General features: G+C 52.9%; 2 protein-coding genes across 8 annotated transcripts in view; one reads left to right on the top strand and one right to left on the bottom strand.

The window, feature by feature from the left end:
- ARHGAP1 (Rho GTPase activating protein 1) lies at nucleotides 1-18,056 on the top strand. The gene is made up of 13 exons (XM_007181165.3): nucleotides 1-156; nucleotides 3,732-3,913; nucleotides 4,136-4,231; nucleotides 10,903-10,990; nucleotides 14,979-15,110; nucleotides 15,487-15,573; nucleotides 15,774-15,872; nucleotides 16,249-16,356; nucleotides 16,436-16,512; nucleotides 16,687-16,764; nucleotides 17,161-17,289; nucleotides 17,473-17,576; nucleotides 17,721-18,056. The coding sequence occupies exons 2-13, from the start codon at nucleotides 3,781-3,783 to the stop codon at nucleotides 17,889-17,891; spliced, it is 1,302 nt and encodes a 433-aa protein (XP_007181227.2). The 5' UTR covers nucleotides 1-156; nucleotides 3,732-3,780; the 3' UTR covers nucleotides 17,892-18,056.
- A 4,141-nt stretch (nucleotides 18,057-22,197) lies between these two features.
- Nucleotides 22,198-25,274, bottom strand: part of ATG13 (autophagy related 13) — a 49,889-nt gene continuing 46,812 nt past the window's right edge. For all 7 annotated transcript variants that reach the window (XM_057552081.1, XM_007181159.2, XM_057552083.1 and 4 more), the window contains one exon: nucleotides 22,198-24,459. In XM_057552081.1, the coding sequence (XP_057408064.1) occupies nucleotides 24,382-24,459 (78 nt within the window). In that variant the 3' untranslated portion in view covers nucleotides 22,198-24,381. The remainder of the gene's footprint in view (nucleotides 24,460-25,274) is intronic.

The following is a 25,274-nucleotide window of genomic DNA, read 5'->3' on the forward strand; positions in this document are numbered from 1 at the left end:
TGTTTGGACCGGGCAGTGGGTCGGAAGTGGGTCGGAGGTGTGGCGGAAGTGGCTGAGGAGTGAAGCGACAGGGAGGGGGTGGTTCCCATTCGACCGCGGAGCCGGATGTTTGCCTGTCTTTGACAGGCGTGGCGGAGAGAGCGGTGCCCCACCACGGTGAGCTGCGGCGCGCGGGGTCTCCCTGGGAGGTGGTGGGGGAAGGAGAGGGACTGGCCTGGTCTTCTGAAGGGTTGGGATACGGATGGGGAGGATCCGAGTGGAACCGAGGAAGGGAGGAAGGGTGGAATGGGGCCTGGGAACCTGGCCTTCCTACTGCGGGGATTCGGCCCCCCTCGAGGGTCTGAAGTGAGAGGACTTTACTTCCTTGCTGCCTTCTTCCTGGCCTCCTCGCTCGCTGTCATTGAGCAAGCTCGTGGGAAGGGGAAGTCTCCCTGGTCCGACCTGGGGAAGAACTAAGACCAAGAAATTTGGGGGAAGTATTCCACCTTTGCCACTTATTAGGCCACACTTTCATATCTATTTTTTAATTTGTGAAATGGGATAATTACACCCAATCTGGGTTTTGTAAACCATGAAGCTCTATGCAAATGTGATTGTAGTTAAAAGTTTTGCTGTTGTATTGTGGGATTTGAATTTTCACAATTCTGGAGCCCCAACTAGGAGGGCGATCCCCAGGCCAGAGAATACGATTTTAAGTTGTTATTTCAGTTGTCCACGAAGGAGATTAGGAGAGAAGCTTTACTTTGCCCTTTTGTAGAACTTTGAGAATCGCTTGAATGACAGTCCATTAGAGAAGTATTGAGGGATTGACCTGCACAAAGCAACCACCTTAAGGTAGACATGGATTAAAATCTTGACCTTGCTATATGACCCTAAGCAACTTGCTTACTTTTTCTGGTCCTCGGTTTCTCAAACTGTAAAATGGGTTTGGTAATACATACCTCACTGGTGCTGTTGTGAAAAGATAATTTGTATCCAGTTCATGGTGCTTGGTTCCCTTTTCCTCTTAGGATACAAACTGATTTGTTCAGTCATTCAGCAAATGACTGAGCATCAACTCTGTGCCAGATGTAATTTTGAGTAGGCAGGGTTTCTTAAACGGGAAAGAGGGCCTGTGAACCCCTTAAAATTCATGCAAGATTTCATGCATGTGCTGATTTTTCTTAGGGAAAAAGTCCACAAATTTCTTCAGAATTTCAGAGAGCTCTAGGACTTCCCAAAGGTTAACACTTCTGCCTAAAGTGATTCTTTAAGATTATTGTAAAGGTAGAGATTTTACCAACTGAGAAGGGAAAAACTAATCTGACAATAAGGAGTATTTTGCAGAGTGGAGCAGGACTTGTAAGTGACAGGAGTCTTAGGCAGCCAGGATGCTTCATTTCTACTACTTTATGTTAGAATTGCCCTGCACTAGCTTCCCTCACCGCCTCCCCCCCCCCCCCCCCCCCCCCCCCCACTGAATGGGAGCTGAGCTTCTGGGCTCACAGAGGGCAACAGCTGTGGGTTGGAGGGTAGTGAGGGAGGCTAGGCTGGCTGGGAGGTGGAAACAACTGTGATTAGTTGCGCTCGAAAAGGAGCTTATGGGATGGGGGAGGGGTCAGTTCTGGAAGAACTGACAAAATAGAAGAGTTACTGGAAGAGGTGGAGTTCAAGCTCGTCTCCCTTTTAGAGAGTGTCCCACTCTGTCCCTCACACATACTTCAACTCCCAGCTGTTCCTTCTAATCCCGCTGTTCACTTCAGCACAAGTAATTTAGAATGCTGGAGAATTATATTTCTGGGAGGAGCCTTCACTTCTGTAGATGAGGAAATTTAGGCCTAGATAGGAAAAGGACTTGCTCAGCATCTTTGTGACTCGGTCAGGGCTATAATCCAGTTCTTCATGTATCTCATCCCATGTTTTTTTCACTGCATCAAGCACCCACTGTGTGCAGAAAGACTTCTCTGGAACTGCTGTGGGCAGGGCTGAAGGAGCTCTTGGTGCCTGGGCAGTAACCAAACAGAAGGGATGGAGAGAAGGCTCAGGCCTGGGGAGGGTTACTGTGAGCTAAATTCTGTCCCTGTTACCTGGCCAGGGGCCCCTTTGGGGGAGCCCTCACAGCTTCCTGGTTGAATATGGGGAGGAGCTTATAGCTGAATCAGGTGTGGATTTCTCAAGACTGAGGGTTGCTTGGAATGGGGAGCTGGGGTGAGGGGTACAGCAGCACTCGCTAGGAGATAAGCATTCCCAAACAATAGAGAACTTCTTTCTCTGTGTTTGTGGGAAGGGACTTGTATTTTGGTAGTGAGCAGTGAATAAGGGTAGCAGATAAGGCCAGAGGAGAGGAAGAGGAAGAAAAATAAGTTGGTTTTTTTTTTTTTTTTTTTCCTGGCTGTTTGGCGGCTCAGTTTTGGCTCAGGAGCTTCAAACAGCTTTTGCCACTGAATCAGTGTGGTTGCCCTGGTAACAGGGTAGTTGTTGCTAGGTTGTTACTAAGTAAGTAAGTAGGGAGCTGCTGGTTTGCCATCCGGATGGAGTCTTTGCTGTGATGTGTGCAGGCGGTTGTCACATCGCTCAGAGGTGTTCAGGATCTGGATCTGGACCCACAGTTCTCCTCTCTTCTCCCTACCCACGCCTGGGTCTTGTCTGTGCTCCTTATCTGCCCTGCTGATTCTGTGACCATATATGTCATTTTTTGAGACTCCAGGAATGCACTGGACTTAGAGCAGCCTCTTTGGGGTTGGTCGAGTGGGTTGAATTGAAACTCCCTCCCTCACACATATGGTGAGCTTGTGAAGGGAGAGGGATTGGCTTCTGGTGAGGGCTGAGGGCAGAAGGTGCCTCCTCCAGGCTGCACTCAGCCACGTCCTTAAGGCCACACCCCAGACCTGGGCAAACCCAGTTTCAGAGTTGGCTCCTCTCCCTCCCCGCATGCAACAGCTGTTGTTCTGTTTTCCACTTCCTGGATCTCTGGACTCTGGGTGTCATGGGCTTCCTCCTTATCCACCTGTACCCCCCAATCCTTAAGGAGGTCTGTTGATCTTTCCCACCTTGAAACTAGTGTCAGGAGCTCCCCCCAGAGTAGATTGGGCTTGGGAGCCTCCAGGAGCCTGCAGATTGTCACAGTGACTGGCAGGAAGATTCCATTTCCTGCTCCTCATTCCTGTCCTGGGGCAAACCCAGCTGGGCCCCTTGGCCATGGCCTTTTTTTTTAGGTCTTATGGTCTCCGGCCACCTCCTCTTCCCTGGGCCAGGAGTGACGGATGGAGTAGCCAGGGCCACAGCTAACCTTTTTCAGGCAGGGGTTTGGAGCAGCCCTGTGCTCCTTAGATTCTTGCAGTATCTCTTCCCCATCACTGCTGGGGCCTGGGAAGCTTCTGTGCTCTACGACCCTGGAGGAGAGGGGCATGGCCCTTGAACCTCTGCAGTTGGGACTGCTCGACTGAACCAGCTGGGTGGTGGGCAGTGCAGGGCCTGGCACAGCTGTTCCTTATCCAGCTGGAGGGCCTGAAGGCAGGCACTGAGCTGTGCCATCCTATGCCCCAGCTGCCTTTTCTGGCAACATGCCAGAAAACTGTGCCGCCAGGAAAGCCAGGAGGAGCTACATGGAGCTCTTGGCAAGGATGAGAAATGTTGAGGAACAGGGACAAGGGAGCTTGGAGGAGGAAAGAGTGGGAGCAGGAGGGCTTGCTATAGAAGTTATGGGTGAAAAGAGTGTGTCACTGACCTGCCAACTTCCTCCTGTCTCTCAGGGTTCTCTTCAGGTTCTGCAGCGTGAAGCTGTGGGGCGGAGGCTTGGCCATGGACCCACTCTCAGAGCTGCAGGACGACCTGACTTTGGATGACACCAGCCAGGCTCTGAACCAGCTGAAGCTAGCCTCCATTGATGAGAAGAACTGGCCCTCAGACGAAATGCCCGACTTTCCCAAGTCAGGTGGGTACGGCTGGATCTCAGCAGCCATAAGCGCCTTAGAAGGGGAGACCCCCTTCCTGTGGAAGGAAGACCCCAGGAGGACAGGATGCGGGCAAACAGACCAGCCCCAGGGTGGGGCTGGGAGCACAAGCCTTACTGGGGGGAGGGCCAAAGAGCACGAATCTCAGGGAGAAAATTGTGCCAGACCCCCAGATGATCCCCTGACTTTGCTGTGTTCCTCAGATGACTCCAAAAGCAGCTCCCCGGAACCTGTCACACACCTGAAGTGGGATGACCCTTACTACGACATTGCCCGGCACCAGATTGTGGAGGTGGCAGGTGAGTACACCCAGCCTTGCACCTTTTCCCTCATAGTCTGCATCCCTGGCTTAAGGAAGCCAGGCCCTCCTGCCTTAGGGGAAGGGGCTGCAGGGGAGGGGCCGGTCTGACCCCTGACCCTGGGGCTCTTGAGGCTCCATGGATCATTCATTAAAAATACAGACTTGACTGTGAGGGCCACTTGGTCTGTTCACCTGCAACCACATCCTGACCTGTGACCTCATCATCTCCACTGGCGGATGGCGTGTGGGAGGCACTGTGAAAGCTCTGGGTTTGATTTCCAGCTCTGCAGTCTGAGCTCATTTCTTCCTCACAGGGTTGCTGAGAGGATGACAATGGTGAACGTATATCAGGGCCTAGCCCACAGCCAGAACGTAGTTGGCCCTCAATTAGTGTTCATTCATCTCCCTTCTCTTTGCCCTCAGGTCAGCTTTTCTTCCCCATCAGTTATTGGGGAGCAGGGAGGTGCCAGTCCCTCCAGGGAAACCCTACCTTCAAGGAAGTCTGGAATGGCAGAGCCTCCTTCCAGAAGTTAGGAGCCACATGACTCCTGGAGCATCAGGTTCCCCGCAGATGTGCTACCCTGCTAAGAATGAGTGCGGAGCCCCCCTTGTGTCTTGGCCTCAGTGAGCTCCCACCCTCCTGTTCATAATGCAAGACCCAGAAGCCTCCAGGAGCAAGGGAGGTAGCAGAGATGTTGATGACCTGATTTCTGCCTGTAGGGTCCTAGTGCTAGAAGAGGAAATTGGAATTGTAGGATCTTTTGTCTTTTCTTCAGCTGTAAGCAAGAATGGCAGCATGGCCCTGCCCTGAGGCATTGGGGTGGGCAAGGGGAGCCAGGTAGCTTGTGGCCCCTGGAGCCCTGAGTGTTGCTGGCTGAGGGGGCCCTGGAGGCATCCGGCCATAGGGAAGCAGCAGGGAGCTCCCTCTCTCCTGAATGCTGGGCTCAGGGAGGGATGGGGCAGTTGAGAGGGTTGTTCCTAACATCAGGGTGTTTCCTTGGCATCTGTGTTCCTGATGCCTGCCCTGGTCTGGATTGGAGGACTTGGCTATGGCTTCTATCACCCCTACAGAAGCAAGGCTGAGAGTTCTTTTTTGGCCTGATACTGCCCTGAGTACAGGAGAGTCACCTGAAGGCTCAGAACTTTCCTCACTCCTAGAGATGGACCTGACTGGGGCATGGGGATGTCTGATGTGAAGGAGTCTCTCTGCTGACATCCTCCTGGCTATGTGGCCAAGTCACAAGGCAGAGCAGGGGAGACTGCCCCCATCCCCACCAGGTGACCCCTGCAAGCAGAGCTGCAACATGTTTCTGTTTCTCCAGGGTGCGATGAGCCTGAGGGGGCCCAGCCAGGTAGGTGTGTTCCTGGCTTTCTGTGCTTGGCCTCTCTGGGCTGTGGATCAAGAAGGGCTCTTGGTGGAGGCCAGGTGGAGCCAGCTTAATTGCAGCCCCACTCTGGGGAGCTGGGAGCTGGGAGCTGGTGGTACTTGGGAGCTGGAAATAGCAGGGGATTTATGGGAGGTTTGACAGGGTGGGGACTGTGTGGGGAGCCCACACATCCAGAGCCCAAAGGGAAAGGAGCTCCAGGGGAGGGGGGCCTTGTCCATGGGGGTCGTGGGGCTGGCTGTAAGCAATGGCCTGGCCTGAGTGCTGGCTCAGGGCTCCTCTGGTGGGGTGTCCCCCATGTGTATGCCTCTCTGACTGCTGAGAAGAGTTTGGATTGGCACTGCCAGAGCAGGAGTTGTTTGATGAGACTATGGTGACTTCCTGGGAGGCCAGTTTCCTGGCCTTGGAAACCAGAGAAAGAGCCCATGTTGGAAGGGAGGATGGGTTATGTCCCCAACTCCTCTGTAGCCTCTGTTCTCCTTGCTGGCAGTAGCTGTCATGCTCCACGGTCAAACCTGACTGGTCCACGTGGGTTCTTTCCAGTGCTGGTAAAGGTTTAATAGTTGGCCCTCCAGAAAGAAAAAAAAGAAAAGGCTATTATTTGTATTATTTGTAAAATGTGTAATTTCTAACTACAAATAGCAGATTTCTAGCCACCAACGATGATGTCAGCTGGCTTGCAGTATTCCTGACAATTTCACATTTTCACCAATGTGCCCCAGACCCCCACCTCCCATCTCCTTGGTTGGCCTGCTCTCAGGTCGCGGGAGTGCGCTGGTGTGGCGGGTCCCAGAACACCTGCTAGAGGAGCTGCTCTGTTGCTGATGATATACCCAGGTTCCCCTGGGAAGTTCCTGATCCGTATCTGGGGAATGCAGAGGTTTCATTCTCTGGCGGCTGGTCTTTGCCTGGTGCTCACCACAAACGCTGCGCCTCCTTTTTGAGCCCTCTCCCTCAGCGCTCTGGAGACACCAGTGCTGCCAGCTCCTTCTTCCCCTTCAGTTTCCAGGGTAAATCTGTTCGAATCTTCTGAGATCAGGAGGGGACTCCCAGGCCTTTTTACACATGCTTCTTGTAGGAGCCGTTACCCTGCCTGCTGGCAAATGCCCGAGCCACTCAAGGACTTGGGCAATGGGACTCCACTCCAGGGAGGAGAGGACGGGCTAAGCCCTGGGGTTGCCCATGTCTCGTTCTTTGCTGGTCTGGGAGTCTTGCCATCCAGTCCCTCTCTGAGCCCCCTCCTTTGTCCCCCATCCCCATCCTGACTTTACTTGGCATGCATTTATAAAACACCTACTTTGGGAACAAGTCCAGTAGTCAGCACTGAGGATTTTTTAAAAAAAATATTTATTTATGCCTGCGTCAGGTCTTAGTTGAAGCACGCGGGATCTTTCATTGCGGCGCATGGGCCTCTCTCTAGTTGTGGCGCATGGGCTCCAGAGCACGTGGGCTGTGTAGTTTGTGGCATGCAGGCTCTCTAGTTGAGGTGCGCGAGCTCAGTAGTTGTGGCGCGTGGGCTTAGTTGCCCAGCAGCATGTGGGATCTTAGTTCCCCGACCAGGGATCGAACCCGCATCCCCTGCATTGGAAGGTGGATTCTTAACCACTGGACCACCAGGGAGGTCCCCAGCATTGAGGATTCATTGAGGAGAAATGCACATTCCCTCCTTCAAGGAGTGTACAGTCCAGGGAAGCGGTTCTTGAAACTGGTCAGGAGTCCTCCTTGAAAATAGGAAAGGTGTGGACCTCTTCCCCAGAAAACACGTGCATGTGCTTGTAATATTTTTTATATTACATCATGACATTGGTGGATGCCCATTGATGGAAACCTGGTTGAGAACCCAATTTCCCATTTACAAGTTGCTGGGGCAGCTGAGCGGTGGAACTACAGGCCTCTGGCCTCTCACCTCAGTTGCCTGCTTAACCAGTTACCAGCTCTGTAAATACCAGAGCCCTGTGAGCTCAGACTTTCTGCTCTGCCTAAGTCCTCAAATCTGCCGGCCAATGAGAGCTGCCTTACTGTTGGAGGGCAGTGATGAAGAGAATCTTTTAGAATCCTCCATGCTCCTCCCAGCATTTTCTGCTATACCCTGGGCATTTCCTCTGCTTAGAGGGGAGTAGACAGATGATGTCCCCCCGCCCCACAGGCTCATAATAGAAGGCCCAGGGGTTTCTGAAGCTCCAGATTGTCCACGAGGGTGGGCTGGCCAGTCTAACCCTTCATCCCTGCCCACTGCCAGTCTGCTCTTTCTTCTGTCAAAGCCTATGGGAAGTGAATCAGAGCAGGCCACAGAGCCACCCCCAACTGGCCTGGAAGGAACCCAGCACCTCAGGATCTGGTCCAGGGTGTGGAGGGGAACAGGTGACACCTGGTCTTTCAAAATAGACCTGCTGCTGGACGGAGCTGTACCGTCTCCTCCTCAGACATGCCTGCAGAGGGTTCTCTGCTTGTTAAGTCTGGAGAAATTCTGCCCCAGGCTTTGGGAAACTGTCCAAAGCAGTCTCATATCCCAGATAACATTGTGAGCAAACTCAGAAATAGAACCATGCATACCGTGTAATGCCGACCTGTGACAGGCGACCAGCGTTTATTGAATACCTGCCACGTTGCTGGGCTCTGGACCATTTGGACATTTAAAGATGGACAAGACAGTCCCTGTCTTTGAGCTGCTCACAGCCACTAGAGGAGACAGACACATAAATAGTTATACAGGAGAGTCAAAGTGTTATGACGGAGACGGGTGATGGTTCATGCTGGGAGCTATGAAAAGGGACAGCTAACCTGCCTGCGGGGAGGAGGAGGGGACACAGGCTTCTGGGAGATTATGCCTGGGATGAGTCTTAAGGATTCAAAGGAGTTAGCTTAGAGGAGGGGAGCAGAATTGCCTAGAGGAAGTCTGTCTGGCATGAGAGACAGAGGCTAAAGCCACCTGCTGCGGACTGGGCCAAAGGTGTGCATGGTGTGAGCCTGCAGAGGGGGTTGGCGGGGCCAAGCCTCAAAGTTCTGTGAGCCTTTCTAAGGGGCTTTTATACAGCTTGGGGTGGTGTTCAGGAAGAAAGGAGGAGTCAAGGCAGGAGAGTCAAGGGCAGGTAGATGTTTCTAATTCTCCAAGGCTAGAAGCTGGGGCAGTTTAGAAAGGAGAACGGAGCCTCTCTCTGGGTTTGGTGGGCCAGGCCTCAGACCCTGACCCAGGAAATTCTTGGAGGGTCCTGGCTAGGGCCAGCAGAGGCTAGGCAGTGTTCTGGGTGGAGATGGGATCATTGGAGGGGTTGATCCAGAGGCTGGACACAGTGGGAGACTGCTGGGAGTGAGGCAATAGCTCAGGCCAGAGCACCAGGCTGGGCCACCAGCAGGGACTGGGGCCATGCTGCCCACATTCTAGAAGCCTTCCTCAGCCCCTCCATTGAGCCTTGCCCCAGCCCTTGAGAAAAGGGTCAGAGCCTTGGCAACCACTTTGGAAAAGCACTGAGTCCTGGGTTAAGTCACTGACCAAGAAGGATCATCAAGATCACGGTTTATTTAACATGGAGAAGACACTCAGCAAGTTGTTGGGGAATCCCTGAATCCTCAGAGGTAGGAGGACAGACTGTGTGGGCTGTGTAAGTGGTCTTTTTATATGCCTCTGAAGTAGTGGGGATTAGGCAAGAATGACTCTGGAGAGGTGTGAGGGTAAAGATAAAGGGAAGGGCCCTGGGACATGAGGGAGTGGGGACCAGGCCTTGTCCCCATCGAGCTGTGCTTGGAGTCCCTGGTCCACACTGACCCTGGAAGAGCATCTCACCTTGGGAGGCTGTGGCATATGTCTCAGGAGCTCCCCAGCTTCATGACAAAGCCAGATGGTCAGACCATGAAATAGTGACTAGTTTTGGACAGACATCCGTCAGTGATTACACTCAAATGAGCACCTTCCCAAAGTGTTACAAACTCCTCTCTACTCCATGTTTTTTAGAATATCCTTAATGAGAAAGGAATGATTTTTAGAAATGTCCAGAGGTCAATCAACTGTGGCAAATAATTCTGGCAGTAAAATCAGAAAGTGTTGTTAGTAGTCAAGAACAAGACATGACTATTAAGTAATCACACTGATTTCCTCATTGGCCTCAGGCTTTCTGAGAAGGTAGCTTCAAGAAGTTTTTAAAATACAGGCTGCTCAGAGGAGATGCTTCTGGAATAGGTGTGGAGTTTTAAGATGATGTACGGCAAGATAACAGTTGCTTTGGTGGGTGTGACTTTTTTTGTTTTCTTAGTTATGGTGAAATTTACATAACATAAAATTAACCATTTTAGGGGCTTCCCTGGTGGCGCAGTGGTTAAGAATCCGCCTGCCAATGCAGGGGACACCGGTTCAAGCCCTGGCCCAGGAAGATCCCACATGCCGCGGAGCAACTAAGCCCGTGCGCCAAAACTACTGAGCCTGTGCTCTAGAGCTCGCGTGCCACAACTACTGAGCCCGCGTGCCACAACTACTGAAGCCCGCACGCCTAGAGCCTGTGCTCCGCAACAAGAGAAGCCACCACAATGAGAAGCCCGCGCACTGCAACGAAGAGTAGCCCCCACTCACCGCAACCAGAGAAAGCCCGTGCACAGCAACAAAGACCCAACGCAGCCAAAAAAAAAAAAAAAAAATTAACCATTTTAAAGTGTATACTTTGGTGGTATTTAGTACATTCACAATGTTGAACAACCACCACCTCTATCTAGTTCCATCATTTCATCCATTTCATCCATTGTTTCACCCATATCAACCCCCATAACCATAAGCATCAATCCCTATTCTCCCTTCCTCCCAGCACCTATAACCAGTAATTTGCTTTCTGTTGTTAACAGATTTACCTATATAGCTCATATAAATGGAACCAAACAATATGTAGCCTGTTATGTCCAGCTTCTTTCACTTAGCATCATGTTTTCAAGGTTCATTCACAATGTAGCGTGTTATCAGTACTCCATTCCTTTTTATAGCCAATAGTCCATTGCATGGATACACCACATTTTCTTCATCTACCCATCCATTGATGGACATTTGGGTTGTTTCCACAGGCATGACTTTTTAAGAAGTCATGTTATTTTTTTGTGCCCCAGCTCTGTAGCCCTGAGACCACCTGTCCCTCTTTCTTCAGTGACACACCCTTGAGTGCAGGCACCTGCCCAGAGGTCTGTCCGCATGGGCCACTCTGGCCCCAACGCTAAATGGTACAGTCTCCAGGCCTGGCCTTTCAGATCCTCACCTGACTTCTCTTGGCTTATTGTTCACCCACTGTGCTCCATCTTTCTCCACACCTAGGAGATGACAAGTATGGGCGGAAGATCATTGTGTTTAGTGCCTGCCGAATGCCCCCGAGCCACCAGCTGGACCATAGCAAGCTCCTGGGGTGAGTACCCATGGGGAAGTGATGGAACCTGTGCTCAGATCCTCACTACGGCCTGGAGCCATTTTCTTTACTGTCCCTTCCTGCCCCAGGGGTACCAAGCCTCCCTCAAGGCCTCCCCTCTTCTAGTGAGAGAGCCATTTTATATTGGGAGCACTGGGCTAGGAGTCAGATCTGGTTTCTAGTGCTGGAAACCATCTGTGTGACCTTGGAAAGTGTGTTCATCTCTTTAAGCCTCTTTTTCTTCACTCTTCTTAGGGAATAATAATACAGCCCTTGTTCCTCATAGGCGTGAGATACTGCATTTGAAAATGCTTTGAAAAGTAAAATACCGTCCAAATGTGAGGACTGATTATGATAACGATATGGTGCGCTTCTGAGGCAGTTGCAGTTGTTCATCATTTACATGAATAATTAGTGTTATTTTGTGCCAAGTCTGGTGCCAACAACTTCTATACCTATCCAGGTTCTAATAGCTAAATACAGGTAATAGCTCTGGTTGGTCTAGAAATCTCCTGATGCAAGTCCGAAGGCTGATTGAAAGCAGGAGTTTGACAGACTGTGTTCTGATAAGCGTTCATCGTTGAGCCGCCACTAGGCCAGTGCTGGGCCCACAGCAGGTGCGGGATCCCTGGAGGCAGAGCCATAACTGACTTCCTCCTGAGGCTCCTCAGTGTGTGTACAGTTTCCATCTTGCACTGCTTTCCTGACACTTTAAAGCACTCCCTGCAATTGCAAATGTCTGCCTCGCCCTTACCGGCTCTTTGGGATCCTGAATGGTTGTGTGTGTGGAGGGGCTGGTGTGGGGTTGGGGACAGTCCGGGGCTATGGCAACAGAAGGGGAGGGCCTGACTGCAGAGCCTCTGCAGGCCTGTGAGCCAGGGCCAGGCCCGAGTCTCCCCAGCTTTGTGTGAATGCTTTCTCTCTGGTCTCCTGAGCCCTCCTCCCACTGCTCCTCAGCCGTGCAGGCAGGCAGAGCCTTGTCCAGGCCCATCACGTGGCCCAGCCAGGAACAGGCCAAGGAGCCCAGCCTGAGGGTGGCTGAGTCACATGTCCTCCTTTCTGGTTTTATTGTCACAGCATCTGGCAAGGCAGGTGATAGACTCCTGGCCACATTATGGGCTGAGTGGGAGGAAGTCAGAGGAGGTGGACGGGAAAGCACCCAGCTTTCAGGAGAGAGCTTGCTGAGCGAGGCTGCTCCCACTCTGGGGCTTCGTCTGCCTTCGGGAAGCCCTCTGTCACCCGTCCTGTCCATCCTCCACTCCCTCCCAGCGGGATCTCCCCGCCACCACCTGGCCGGGCAGGGAGGCGCTTTTATCATGCATCAGTCCTGTCATCTTGTTTTCAGTCAGATTATCTCAGACTTGGCTTTTCCCAGCTGTCCAGCCAGATCTGGGGGGTTGAAATAGAAAGTGCCTGAAGCTTGGATGCAGAAGACCAGTTAAACTTCAACTCTGCCTCTTACTAGTTGTGTGCTTGGGGTCAGGTCTCTCCTGAGCCATGTGAAATGTCATTGTATTCATTTGTAAAGTATCACAGATTTCAAGAATGTAGAAAAATGTCGATAGCTATTAAGAAAAAATACAGACAGCAATTAACAAAGTCTCCCATAAACCCACCACCCAGAGAGAAAACCACTGTTAACATTTTAGTGTATTCACTTCCCATTTTTTTTCTATAACATATGCAGAACTCTATAGTCAGTTTTGTATCTTACATAATATTTTTATCTTCTGAGCATTAAACATTCTTCAAGGATATCCTTTCAAAAAATTTTATTGACGTATGTGTATCCAGAAAAGTGAACACATTATGTATACTACTTGATGAATTTTCAAAAACGAAATACACCCACGTCATCCACACCTACAAACTTCCCTTTGCTCTTCCAGGCAGTACCCCAAAGGGTAACCACTGTTCTCACATCCAACTTCACAGATTGGTTCTGTCTGCAGAAACATCCTGTGAGGTATTCTATTTATACCTCTCCTATGATTTATTTAACCAATATTCTTTGCTGCTCATTTTTTTCCCCCCATTATAAAACAGGCTATAATGAACAGCCTTTTACAAAAACATTTCTGTTCATCTCTGATTAGTTCCTTGGGATAAATTCCTGGACATATTTTTATCAGGTCAGAGTATGAACATTTTATAGCTTCTGATAAACATCACTTTATTGACCTCCAAAAGGTCATAACATTCATCAAAGGATGAGTGTATTTCCACTACTACTTTTGCTATTTTATTTATTTATTTTTATTTTTTGCGTGGCATGCGGGATCTTAGTTCCCCAACCAGGGATCGAACCCATACCCCCTGCAGTGGAAGCGCAGAGTCTTAACTGCTGGACTGCCAGGGAAGTCCCTAACTTTTGCTATTTTATAGTTGCAAAATGCCATCTTTTTATGTGACAGCTCTTTTCAAACTGCAAAGTGCTCAATGTGTGTAAGGGGTAAATTACTGTATAGTGATAACGATGGGAATCAAGATAATAAATCCAGCATAAGACACCTCACATGTCCGCCAGTGCTGGCACCCATGGACCAATGTTTAGGTTAGCCTCTCTGAGATAGGTCAGGTTGTGTCTGGGCACTTAGTCACATCCTTGGGCACTTCCCAAGGCTCCTTCCCGGGCTTCCCTGGTGGCTCAGTGGTTAAGAATCCACCTGTCAGTGCAGGGGACGCGGGTTCGAGCCCTGGTCCAGGAAGATCCCACATGCCGCGGAGCAGCTAAGCCCGTGCTCCACAACTACTGAGCCTGCACTCTAGAGCCCGCGAGCCACAACTACTGAAGCCTGCGCGCCTAGAGCCCGTGCTCCGCAACAAGAGAAGCCACCGCAATGAGAAGCCCGCACACTGCAGCGAAGAGTAGCCCCCGCTCACTGCAACTAGAGAAAGCCAGTACGCAGCAACAAAGACCCAACGCAGCCAAAAATAAATTAACTAATTAAATTAAAACAAAAGCCGTCAGATTTCTAATTAATAACTGTAAGCTTTCCAAATCATTTAAAAAAAAAAAAAAAAAGGCTCCTTCCCTTCTTTCCCTCCTCCCCTCCTTTCCCTCCTCCCCTTGGAAGCCCTTAGCATTCCTGCACGCCCAGCCTCCCAGCCTGGAGTGGTGTTCCTGCTGGGGCCTGGGAGCTGTTGGCCAGCCAGAAAGAGGGTTTTCCACTGGGCTCCTCTCCCTTTCTGGAATTCATGTTCATTCAATTCATACTTCTCCACCTCAGGTAAGCCCAACACCGGTATGTGTGTTTGTGTTGGGTGGTAGGTATTGTGTTGTGAGCATAGGGAACTTGAGGTGTGGGTCTTTGGTCCACAGAACGTCCAGTGACTGGAGCAGGGGAGGGGACCCTCTGACCATCCTGATCCCCTTTCGTGGGCACAGTGTTCTACAGACAGCGCTGGGAGTGTAAAAGGCAGAGCTGTCCCATGATCAACAAGGCAAAACTTGGAGTTAGTTCACCTCCAGTCCCCACCACCACAAGCTGTGTGACCTCAGAGAAGTGCTTGACCTCTCTGAGCCTCACTGCCCTCGCTCATAAGAAGGGGATAGTATTGGCCTCCATTATAATGAGGAAGGCATGAGATATTGCATACAAAGTGCTTGGTAGACACTAAGAGCTTAATACTGGTAAATGGTGACTGTCATCCTTACTGTTGACTCGGGGCAATCCTGTGAGTGAAGTGTTATTCCCATTTTTACTGCAGGTATGTGAGACGGCTCCAGTTAGAGTCCTGGTCTCCTGACTCCTAGTCAGTGCTCAAACCTGAGAGCTGCTGTTGTTCTTATTATTCCTCCACCCAGCCCAGCCACTACCTCGTTCCTCCTCCACCCCAACAGGGTGACTGATTATGCAGCCAGAACAGACAGGGCAGGAGAGGGGCTGGTGGAGGCAGGAGGAGGGGATTCCTGGGGCACTGGTTCTGTCTTAATGGGGCCCCACTTGCATACAGGGCAGGCCTGAGTGGGGCTCGTCCCTTACAGGTACCTGAAGCACACCCTGGACCAGTATGTGGAGAGCGACTACACGCTGCTCTACCTGCACCACGGCCTGACCAGCGACAACAAGCCCTCCCTCAGCTGGCTCCGGGACGCCTACCGGGAGTTTGACCGCAAGTGGGTTAGGGCCTAGGAGGAGCTCCAGGGCCCGGGGGCCAGCAGCTCTGCCGGGTTCTGGGCTGCCCTCTGCTTGGGCAGGAACGTATTCCATGCCGGGGGAGGCAGGTCGCCCCCACCTGGGTAAACTAAACACAAAGAGTCTCAAGTTGGAATGGCCTGAGCTTAAATACCAGTTTCTCTACTTACTCGCTCTGTGACCTTTCATCTTACTTAACCTCTCTGAGCCCGTTTCCTAATCTGTAAAATAGGGCAACAATGGCACTTACCTCGCAGGCTTACTATGAGTCATCAAATCAGTAACTATACATTAAGAGCTTAGCTCTGTGCCTCTCCTACCACGCCCACTCCTGAGTTCCCCGTTCTGCCTCTGCAGGTACAAGAAGAATATCAAGGCTCTGTACATCGTGCACCCCACCATGTTCATCAAGACCCTGCTCATCCTCTTCAAGCCCATCATTAGGTGAGTGGGCCCAGGGCGGGGCACCCGTCTCTTGTGCTTCCCCTTGAACTGTGAAGCAGATACCTGAGGAAGCCAAGCATCCTGGGGACCGACCACTTTGGGGCTAGGCCTCTGTCCGATCTGGGTGGGCTGCTGAGGAGAAAGTGGAGGCCTGCTGAAGCAGGCCTACCCTGGACCCATACCCTTTCTTCCATCGGCAGCTTCAAGTTTGGGCAGAAGATCTTCTATGTGAATTACCTGAGTGAGCTGAGCGAGCATGTGAAGCTGGAGCAACTGGGGATCCCTCGCCAAGTGCTCAAGTGAGACCGGGGTGCGGGCTGTGTGTGCCCACTGGGCACATTGTCCACATATATCATGTTTGTGGGGGTAGGATGTGCCGGCCAAGGGGAGAAGCAGCCTTGAGAGCGCCAGGATACACAGGGGAAGGAAGCAGATGTGATGAGTAAGGGGCAGCACATGGGGTCAGAGAGAGCAAGTCCAGATCCCGTATCTGTCACTGAAAAGCTCTGTAACCAAATCTCTTTAAAGTCTTCACTTCTGTGTAAAGCTGGGTTGGTGGGAGGACTGAATGAGGTAATCCATGTAAGATAGCACAGTAAGTGCCTGACAAACAAGAGTTGCCATAGTGACTGCAGAGCCAGGTAGGGGCCCTGACCCTCCCCGCTGCTTCCCCAGGTATGATGACTTCCTCAAATCCACCCAGAAGAGCCCTGCGACAGCCCCCAAGCCCATGCCACCACGGCCCCCTCTGCCCAACCAGCAGTTCGGGGTCTCATTGCAGCAGTGAGTATGCGAAAGGTGGGCGGGGCTGGCACCTGGGGACCAGGAGGGCTGCAGACCCATCACTGCGTTGTGCCCACAGCCTCCGGGAGAAGAACCCAGAGCAGGAGCCCATTCCGCTCGTGCTGCGGGAGACCATTGCCTACCTACAGGCCCACGGTGAGTGCCGGGGGGCCCTCTCCCCTCGGGAAGCTGCTGGGCAGGGCCGGGCAAGGTCCCACGTGCACCAGCACCCACACTGACCCTGACCGGGACCCCAAGACACAGAATGGGCGGGGGAGTCCGCACGTTGCCCCAGAGCTCTGAGACTCACCAGGCCCCACTGTTTCCCAGCTCTCACCACTGAGGGGATTTTCCGGAGGTCGGCCAACACCCAAGTTGTTCGGGAAGTGCAACAGAAGTACAACATGGGTGAGTGGCCCCAGGGATGTGTCGAAGCCCAGAGGGCCAGTACAGGTCGCGCGCGCGCACACGTGTGTATGTGCGTGCGTGTGTGAGGTTTCTGGGGCATTTGGTATAATTACATGGGTCTCACTCCTGCCTGGTTGTCCCAGGCCTACTTTCTCGTAGGTCAGGCTTCTGGAGCCTGGGTTCAGGGTCATTCGGAGGCGAGGAGTAACTGTGGTGTGTGCTCGGGGGCCCCACTCCCCAGATGGCCTGACCCTGTGCCCCCTGTCTCAGTGGGAGGAGGAGGCTTGTGGCCAAGGGTGAAGTCAGGCTGTGGGGCCTGCTTGGCCTCCGGATTGGCTGCTGGTCTCCAGGCTCGGCCCAGCTCCTCCCCACCCTTCCTCCCCTCCCCACACCCAGGGCTGCCTGTGGACTTCCACCAGTACAATGAGTTGCACCTGCCAGCGGTCATTCTCAAGACCTTCCTCCGGGAGCTTCCTGAGCCCCTGCTCACCTTTGACCTCTACTCCCACGTTGTGGGCTTCCTCAGTGAGTGCCCCTTTCCCCCCTCTCCAGCTTCTGCAGGTTGGGGTTGCAGCTGGACTCAGAGCAGGCGGGCTTGGCCTGTCCTTCAAGGAAAGTCTGGTTGGGTCTTCCCCCTAGCCTCATGACAGGGCTTCCCGAACCAGTCCGGCCATGGGCCCCTGTGACCTCGGCCCCCATTCCTCATAGACATTGACGAGAGCCAGAGAGTGGAGGCGACGCTGCAGGCCTTCCAGATGCTGCCCGAGGAGAACTACCTGGTGCTGCGCTTCCTCACTGCCTTCCTGGTGCAGGTGAGACCTCGGCCTGGGCCTCTACCGCTTACCTGGAGGAGAGAGGGAGGAGGAGTTGCCCTGGCTGCTGCTCCTGGGCGTGGTTGCCGGGCGTGGGAGGCGGCGTCTGTGGCTTCCTGCTGCAGCCCCCTTTTCCTTCCACAGATTTCTGCCCTCTGTGACCAGAACAAGATGACCAACACTAACCTGGCTGTTGTCTTCGGCCCTAACCTGCTGTGGGCCAAGGATGCTGCCATCACCCTCAAGGCCATTAATCCCATCAATACCTTCACTAAGTTCCTCCTGGATCATCAAGGGGAGTTGTTTCAGCCCTGACTCCAAGGGGCTCTGAGCCCAGCCCCTGCCCCACCCGCCCCCTTCTCTGATAGCCCCGGTTTGGACTCTTTCTCTTGGCTTCAGCCTTACGGGAGCCCAGGGCTCCTGCCCAGAAAGGGGCTGTGAGCCCCCTGGAGACAGAAGCTGGAGCCAGCCAACTGGACAGCTCCTCCTCCCCTTCTGTCCAGCCCACCTCACCAGCCCTGGAGGCCTCGCTGTAACCACAAGACGTTTTTCTTCGCCTTATACTTCTCACTGCCTCTTTGCATCCCTGGCTCCTGCCGGGCTCTGCAGAGCTGGCCTTGGCTCTTTAGGCAGGAGGACTGGCCCCAGCAACCGCTTGCTTACCTGCTTTCTCCTGCCTCTTCCCCTGGCAACTGGAGATGCCAAAATCACTGCCGGCTGGGCTGGTAGCTGGGGCTGGTCCTCCCCTTCCCGACTGCTGGGGAATGAAAGGCTGAGCTGGCCTGGGCTGGCCCTGCTGAGACTCCTCCCTGTCTGGGTGAAGGCCTGTTCCTGTCCTCCCCTCTGATGGCTCAGCCTCTGGTACTTCCACAGTTAACGAATGACAGCCTGGAGTCCTGTGTCTGCCTTCTCTTCCACACATCCTGGGTCAGCCTTTCCCAAGTGGTACTGCCCCCAGGGTGTCTTAGCCCCCTGGTTCTGCCAGGACTGGCAGCTTGGATGACAGGGCTGAGTCCCAGCATCCGTTCAAAATAGACACCCCACTCTCACCCCTGAGAGCCCCCCAGTGTCTGGTCAGACCACTGACAAGCAGTCCCCGCCCACTCCACCCCCCATGCCTTGCCTCCCCTCCCTTCCTACTTGGACAGATCCTTAGCCACGTCTGTTGTGGAGTCACACTGGTCCCTGCTCTGGCCAGGGGTGACTCAGTGCCTCAGGATCTGGGGTGGCTCCTTCCTCCAGTTTTGGACTCCTGGAGGGGCTGGGTAGAGACTTTGCTAATTAGATTGGCCCCTGCCAGGTAAGTTCTAGCAACCTCCCCCTGGACCCTGACGATGATGGATATCCCTCTTTCCAGCTGTCCCTTCCTGGTGAACCACCTTCCTGCAGCCTTGGCCAGAGCCTGTACTGTGGCGGTCCTCACTTGACCAGTCCTGCCCCATCTGTGAGCTGGGTGTGGCCTGGGCCTGACCTCACTGGGCTCTTTTCCCAGGACACTAGCATGTCAGGAGTCCCAAGGCCTGGTGTGGCTGCTGTCAGTCCCTGTGTCTCCAGGCCAGGCACAGGCTTCTGCTTTCTGCCTTCCTTCCTTTGTATCAGGTGTTGCTCAGAGCCCCATTTACTGGGCAGCCTCGTGGATCTATTTGGTCTCTCCCCTGTCCACCCCCCAACTGGTCTTTACCTGGGGGTGGGGGGACTTGTACTGTGAATCAAGCGTTCACATTCACAATGACTTCCTTGGCACCAATCATGTATTTCACCTTTGCACTTTTTATATTTCAATAAAAATGGAGATGGAAAACTGCCCACCTGGCTGATAAGGAAGTGGGCATGGAGGCTCATAACTGGGGGGGAGGTGTGGTATGGTTGCAGAAGAAGAGCAGATAGGGCTTCAGGAAGTCCCCTCCCCAGTCAGTCTGACCCCTTCCTCATCCTGCTCACTTGTGAGCCGGTATGAAGCCAGCTTTCTGACCATATTCCAGGCTTAGAAGTGTGCAGTCACCTTCCTTTTTGCACCTGTAGCATTCCAACTGGCCACCAAGTGCTATATCCTATAACCAGGACCTCTCTCCCCAAAACAGAGCAGACTGTGGTGGACCACAGCACAGCTTTAGAGTGAGACCAGGGTTTGAATCCTAGTTCCATCACTCACAACCAGCTCTAACTGGTAATTGTCATGTAACTGGTCCCATGTCCAAGACTGCTGCTTCATTTCTCTGAAGATCAGACACACAGTCGTCCCTATGTGTGGGGGACTGGTTCCAGCCACCTGACCCCGTGACACCAAAATCCAAGGATGCTCAAGTCCCTTCTATCAAGTGGTGTAGTATTTGCAGTGTAACCTACACACATCCTCTCTTTGCATCATTTCTCGATTACTTATAATACCTAATACAATGTAAATGCCATGTAAATAGTCGCCAGCATGCAGCAAATTCAAGTTTTGCTTTTTGGAACTTCCTGGAATTTTTTTTTTTTCCAAATATTTTTCTATCCAAGGTTGCGGGAACTCTCGGGTGTGGAACCCACAGATGCGAGGGCTGACCGTAACATATACACTACATAACAGAATGAGTGCCCAGTGGGAACCAGAATGATGGGCATTTCACAGAGGAATGAAGTGATAGTCCCAACTTTGTATAGCAGCCAGGGTTGGAACCCTCATCTCCCAGCCATTCAGGTCCTCCCCACCTGCCCCTCAGCCTGAGAGCCTTGGCTGTTTCCACCTGCCACCTAGTCACGTGGAGGCTATGAAAGATCCAGCTTTCGTCTTTCGAGCAGTTTTACTTTGCTTTAAAGGTTAAGATGGTAAAATTTATGTTACATGTATTTTACTACAATTGAAAAACTAAAATGGTTTGTCACAGGGAGGGCAGGCCAGAATTCCACTTGGCACACTGATCAAGTTCCAGCTGTCTGCTGCTTGCCTGCTGACTGCAATCAGGAGGCTATGATGGCCTCAGTCAGGCCTGTTCTTTTTTTCTCCTCATTGCTTGTTTGGGCTAGGGAAGCCAAGCTGAAGCTGCAGGATCAAGACAATGGTTATAAATACAGGCACTGAGCTCCAGGAAGCCAGTCCGCCTGCACAACTGTGACCTTCGTCCAGGTAGCTCAAACAGAAGGCACTGGCGGCCTGTCTCCCTGGCTCTGCTCAGCTCTAAGCTGGGTCACTATTTAGAACAGAAGGGCAGTGACCCAAGGAAATGACAAGACAGGGGAGCAGGAGACGGAGAGCTGTTTACTTGGGTTGGGCTCCTGGCAGGGCCTCTGCTGAGTGACTCAAAAGCCAGTTTACCCCTGCCTTGGCAACAGTGGGTCTCTGGGGGCAGAGTGTAGTGAGTGACATGGCTTAAAGGGGTAGGACGCCATCAGACGTGGGGCAATTGAACACTTTGCTTTTGGGGGACCCCTAACTGAAGGTGAGGACTCCAAGGACAGTCTTTCCACCACTTCTGACCCAGGAGGTGGATGCGTGGTCAGGTATCATGGTCAGCGTCACACGCAGTTCACTAACAAGCAAGGGCTCCCAGGGCCCAAAGCGGCAGCAGTGGGCAGGCCCATTCTTTTCAGCCCCAGGTTTGAGTTGAATTTAGAACTTTCTAACTAGTCCTTTTCTGCCCTGGGGCCTGGCTTCTGGCCTGAAGGGCGTGGGAGGCAACCAAGACAGCACTTGCCTGGGTTTGTCAGTCTCCAGCCTCTAGAACCACCTCTTCCTCTGGGACACCAGCTCTACCTTCCACTCCCTCCCGCCACTGCAGGCAAAATTGGAGGAAGGAGCTGGCTTTGCCAGGGCTGACACCTGCCATGGAAGCCCCCAGGGCCCAGGCAGGAATAATCCCCACAGGGCTCTTCTACTTTTCCTGGCTCCTCAGAGACCAGCCCAGTGCCCTGGCTCCAGCTGTTTGTCAGATCAGGGCAGCTAAACAAACATGCATGGGACCTGGACTTCTGCTTACTTCACTCAGTCCCTTCCCTCCTGTCTGGTTTGCTCAGCCACAATCCCTCACAGCAGATCAGCAAATATCCCAGCAGTCTGGGGAGTCCCCCGCCCCCTGCTTGGCCTCTGCTGGAAACATGGCAGGGACCTGTCAGTTGTCTTTCCTTCTGAGCCAAAGGCTGCTGCCCAGGGTGAGTGGTGAGCTGTGCTGGGTAGGAAGGAGAGAGAGCTGAAGATAACGGCCTACCCATTCTGAGGGTTTTACTATGGGCGTACCTCACATGCACATCTACTTCATACACGTTACCTCACTGAATACTCTCACACAAGCCTTGAAATGCAAACATTACAGCCAAAGAAAATGAGGCTCTAAGAGGTTTCCTGGGACTTCCCTGGTGGTCTAGTGGTTAAGACTCCATGCTCCCAATGCAGGGGGCCTGGGTTTGATCCCTGGTCAGTGAACTAAGATCCCACATGCTGCACAGAGCAGCCAGGAAAAAAAAAAAAAAAATTCCCAACCAGCCCAAGGCCCCAGGACTCCAAACAGCCTGAATGGCTCTGAAACCTTGCTGTGCCTCACATAGCACCGCTCTTCCCTCCACGGAGCCTGTCGGTGACCCGGGGCTGCCCAGAAGTGGGAGGAGGTGGGCTAGATTTTTCGACAGCTTGCAGGACAGGAGGCTATAAAGTACAGAAAAAGTTTATTGGAAATCTCTTGAATACATTTTAAAGTATAGCTCAATATTTCCAAATAAAGTAGGCTGGAGGAGCGGGAGGGGCTCTCCCACCTGGAGACACGACTGGTCCCAGCCCTGTCCCGGGGGTGCTGTGCAGGTCCGTCTAGGGCTCATACCTTTCATTGTACAGGGCTGAGGGACAAGGGCCGGCCTTGACAGTTGCTCTGCTCCTCCCAGGCTCAGCTCAAAGTCAGGGCTCAGCCTCCCTGGCCTCTCACTGATGGGGTCCTGAAGAAAGGCTGCTGCCTGCAGAGGCCAACAATTAGGAGTCAAAGAGGCAAACGGCTAACAGGCCTTTCCATGTTTGGCCTTGGAAGAGGGCAGCGGCTGAGATACTGGGATGAGGTTGGGGAGTGGGGGGCAATCAGTAACTTACCGGGGCCTTCGCCCATCTCAGTGCTGGGGCCTGGGGGTTAAGCCTGGATTGGTTTAGCAGGCCACAGGTGTGCTCTGGCCCAGTGACAGGACGGCCAGCTGGACGCCACTACTGGAAACACTTTTTTAGGCAGGAGAATGTGTGCACAGGGGCAGGGCTCAGCCCAACTGAGGCAGCATCAGAGCTGACCCCAGCCCTCAGAGATCAGCCTGGTAGGTGAAAACAATGCCACGTGCACTTGCTAACAAGCAATTGAGGGCCACCTGCTCTGCTGCAGAACAGCTGCTGCCAATGAATACCCCAGGTGGGCCAGAGGAGTGGGGTTGGGCCTATCAGTTAGGCGGGGAGGAACAGATGGTCAGTGGGTGAGGCTGGGCCCTTGACTTAACTCAAGTAACAATACCTGAATGCCCAGCTTTGGTTTCTCAACAAGGAACCAATCCAACTAATAAACCCCAGGGCAGTGTACAGATCCTGGGGTTAAAGAAAGGTGGTGGTTAGGCCTAGGTGGAAGAAGGAAAAGGCCTGTAACCCAGCCCTGAGAACCAGGAACAAATGCCCCAGGAGGAGGGGCCTGTCTGGCCTTCCCCGGGGCCACAGTGCCCCTCGGGCACTACATGTACCACAGCTCTGGGGAGTCATCACATTTCGCACCCAAGACTTCCTGGGCTGCCAGAACAGAGTCAGTCTCTCTGGAGAAGCTGGGAGATTCAAAGTTCTCACCAGGAATATGTACATGTCCAAGGCAGAGCGTGATGTCAGTTCAAATGCAGCAATTCTGGGAGGTTCTGCTGCCCTCAGCCAGCCCTATTCTTGGATCCCACCTTATACACATGGGAAGGGAAATCCTCAGGGCAGCAACCTGAATCCGAGGAACCGCTACAGGAGGAGGCGCTGCCCCAGGAAGAGGCCCTCCAACCTTCCCCAAGTGAAAACGTCTAACCTCAAACATGTTTTCTCTACAAAATATCTGATTTCTCTGAAAGTAATAAATATTTACTGGGTTCTATAACCAAGGAGCAATGACAGGGGAAGGGAGAGGAAAGAGAACCTTTGCTGTGACTCCAGTGACAGAGTCCTAGAGAGGGAGGCTTCTGTTTCCATGGAGCTGAGCACAGGCAGCCGCCAGGGCTGCTCGGATGCGCTGGCACAGCCTTCAAGGGTGGGAATGGCTGACTCTAGGGTTCTCATCACCTTGGGCAGGAAGCCTGCCATACTGCCAAAAATACAGGCACGGGGCAGAGAGAGGGAGGGAGAGAGAGAGAGGAAGAAGATACCAGAACTAAAGGAGAAAGACCCTGAAGGAGAGCTTCCTTCCTTCCTCCTCCTGGCACTGTCTCCTTCCTCTTTCTGCCTCCACACCAGTCTCTGGGCTACCAGCTGGAATGTCGAATGGTGGATGGCAACGGCAGGCAGACGAGGGGCCAGCTGCTGGGCAAACCCGGGGCAGGGGGCCGGCAGGAGGAGTGGGATGACAGCCTTTGTGAAGCAGCTGCTGAGGGCGGTATAAGCAGAGGGCCCTGCAGAGGGAGGTCAGAGGGTGAGTCCTCTCAAATGCTATCACTGGCCTTCATTGCTGCCGTGAGTCTCCAGGAGTGCAAGAGCAGGGACTTTCGGGTCCCCGTGGGGGAACCAGCCTCCCCTCCACCTGGCTTGAAGCGGGACAAGGGATGGGAGCAGCTGACGAGTGGGAGGCTCTCTGTCTCCTGGGACCACAAAAAGGGGATGCTGCTGGTAACTCGAGGACACCAACTTTTACTGCAGGGTTTCTACAAAGGCATCAAATTCTCGGACATTCTTCTCGTGCACAGCCAGCTTCTCTGGTAGTGAGTCCTGTACCGGGAGGGGAGAGAAGAGCTGCTTATTCAGGTAGGGGCTTGAAGCCGGCTGTCACCCTGGGCTGAAGGGAGCACGGCAAAGAGTCCGGCTCAGCAGTGCTGGGTTGGAGAGCAAAGTGCCGAGCAACTGAGCAGGCACTGGCCAGTGGGCCTTTGCCCAGCAGGGGTTAGTGGAGGCTGGGGAGGTGGAAAGAACAGCCTAGGGAATCCAAGCCGGCCACACACATAATGAGATGGAAAAGGACCATGCCAACAACGGGATGACACAGAGAAATTCAACGTGAAGTATCTGGCACCGGTGAGACTGACATTAGAATAACACAGTAGGTTTAGAGCCCTACAAATTCAGAACGTGTACAAATGATTTCTTCACAGCCTGCCCTGCGCAGGCATCAGAATCCCCTGGGGGCACATGAACAACGCAGTCCCAGCCATACTCCCAAGAGATTCCGACCCGGCAGGTCTACAGTGAGGCCTAGGAATCTGCATCTTTACATCAGCTGAGAAGGGGATTCCTTAGAGCGGGTGGAGAGAGAACAATGAAAACAAAAAAACAGAACCATGAGGAGTTAAGTTTAACTGCCCTCAGGTATCAACCATTAATTAAAATTTGGTCCTAATCAGGTGGTCTGCCTCCACTGATGAATTTGCATTTGAAGAGTTCAGCCATCACAGAAGACTTCCTGACAGGCTCCAGGTACTTGGTGCCACAGGGCTTACAAAGCAGCCCAGACAGGCCAGATGCCCGGGCGGGTTTGGGAGGCTGGGGCAACCAGCCAGCACTGGCTGCAGCCTCACGTTGAGCCTTTG

This window comes from Balaenoptera acutorostrata, chromosome 9 (assembly GCF_949987535.1).
Source record: "Balaenoptera acutorostrata chromosome 9, mBalAcu1.1, whole genome shotgun sequence".
Taxonomy (NCBI): domain Eukaryota; kingdom Metazoa; phylum Chordata; class Mammalia; order Artiodactyla; family Balaenopteridae; genus Balaenoptera; species Balaenoptera acutorostrata.

Coding starts and splice junctions, on each gene's coding strand:
- ARHGAP1 (XM_007181165.3), top strand. CDS start 3,781: ATGGACCCACTCTCAGAGCTGCAGGACGACCTGACTTTGGATGACACC. Junction 4,232..10,902: donor CCAGATTGTGGAGGTGGCAG/GTGAGTACACCC, acceptor CTCCACACCTAG/GAGATGACAAGTATGGGCGG. Junction 16,513..16,686: donor TGCCTACCTACAGGCCCACG/GTGAGTGCCGGG, acceptor ACTGTTTCCCAG/CTCTCACCACTGAGGGGATT.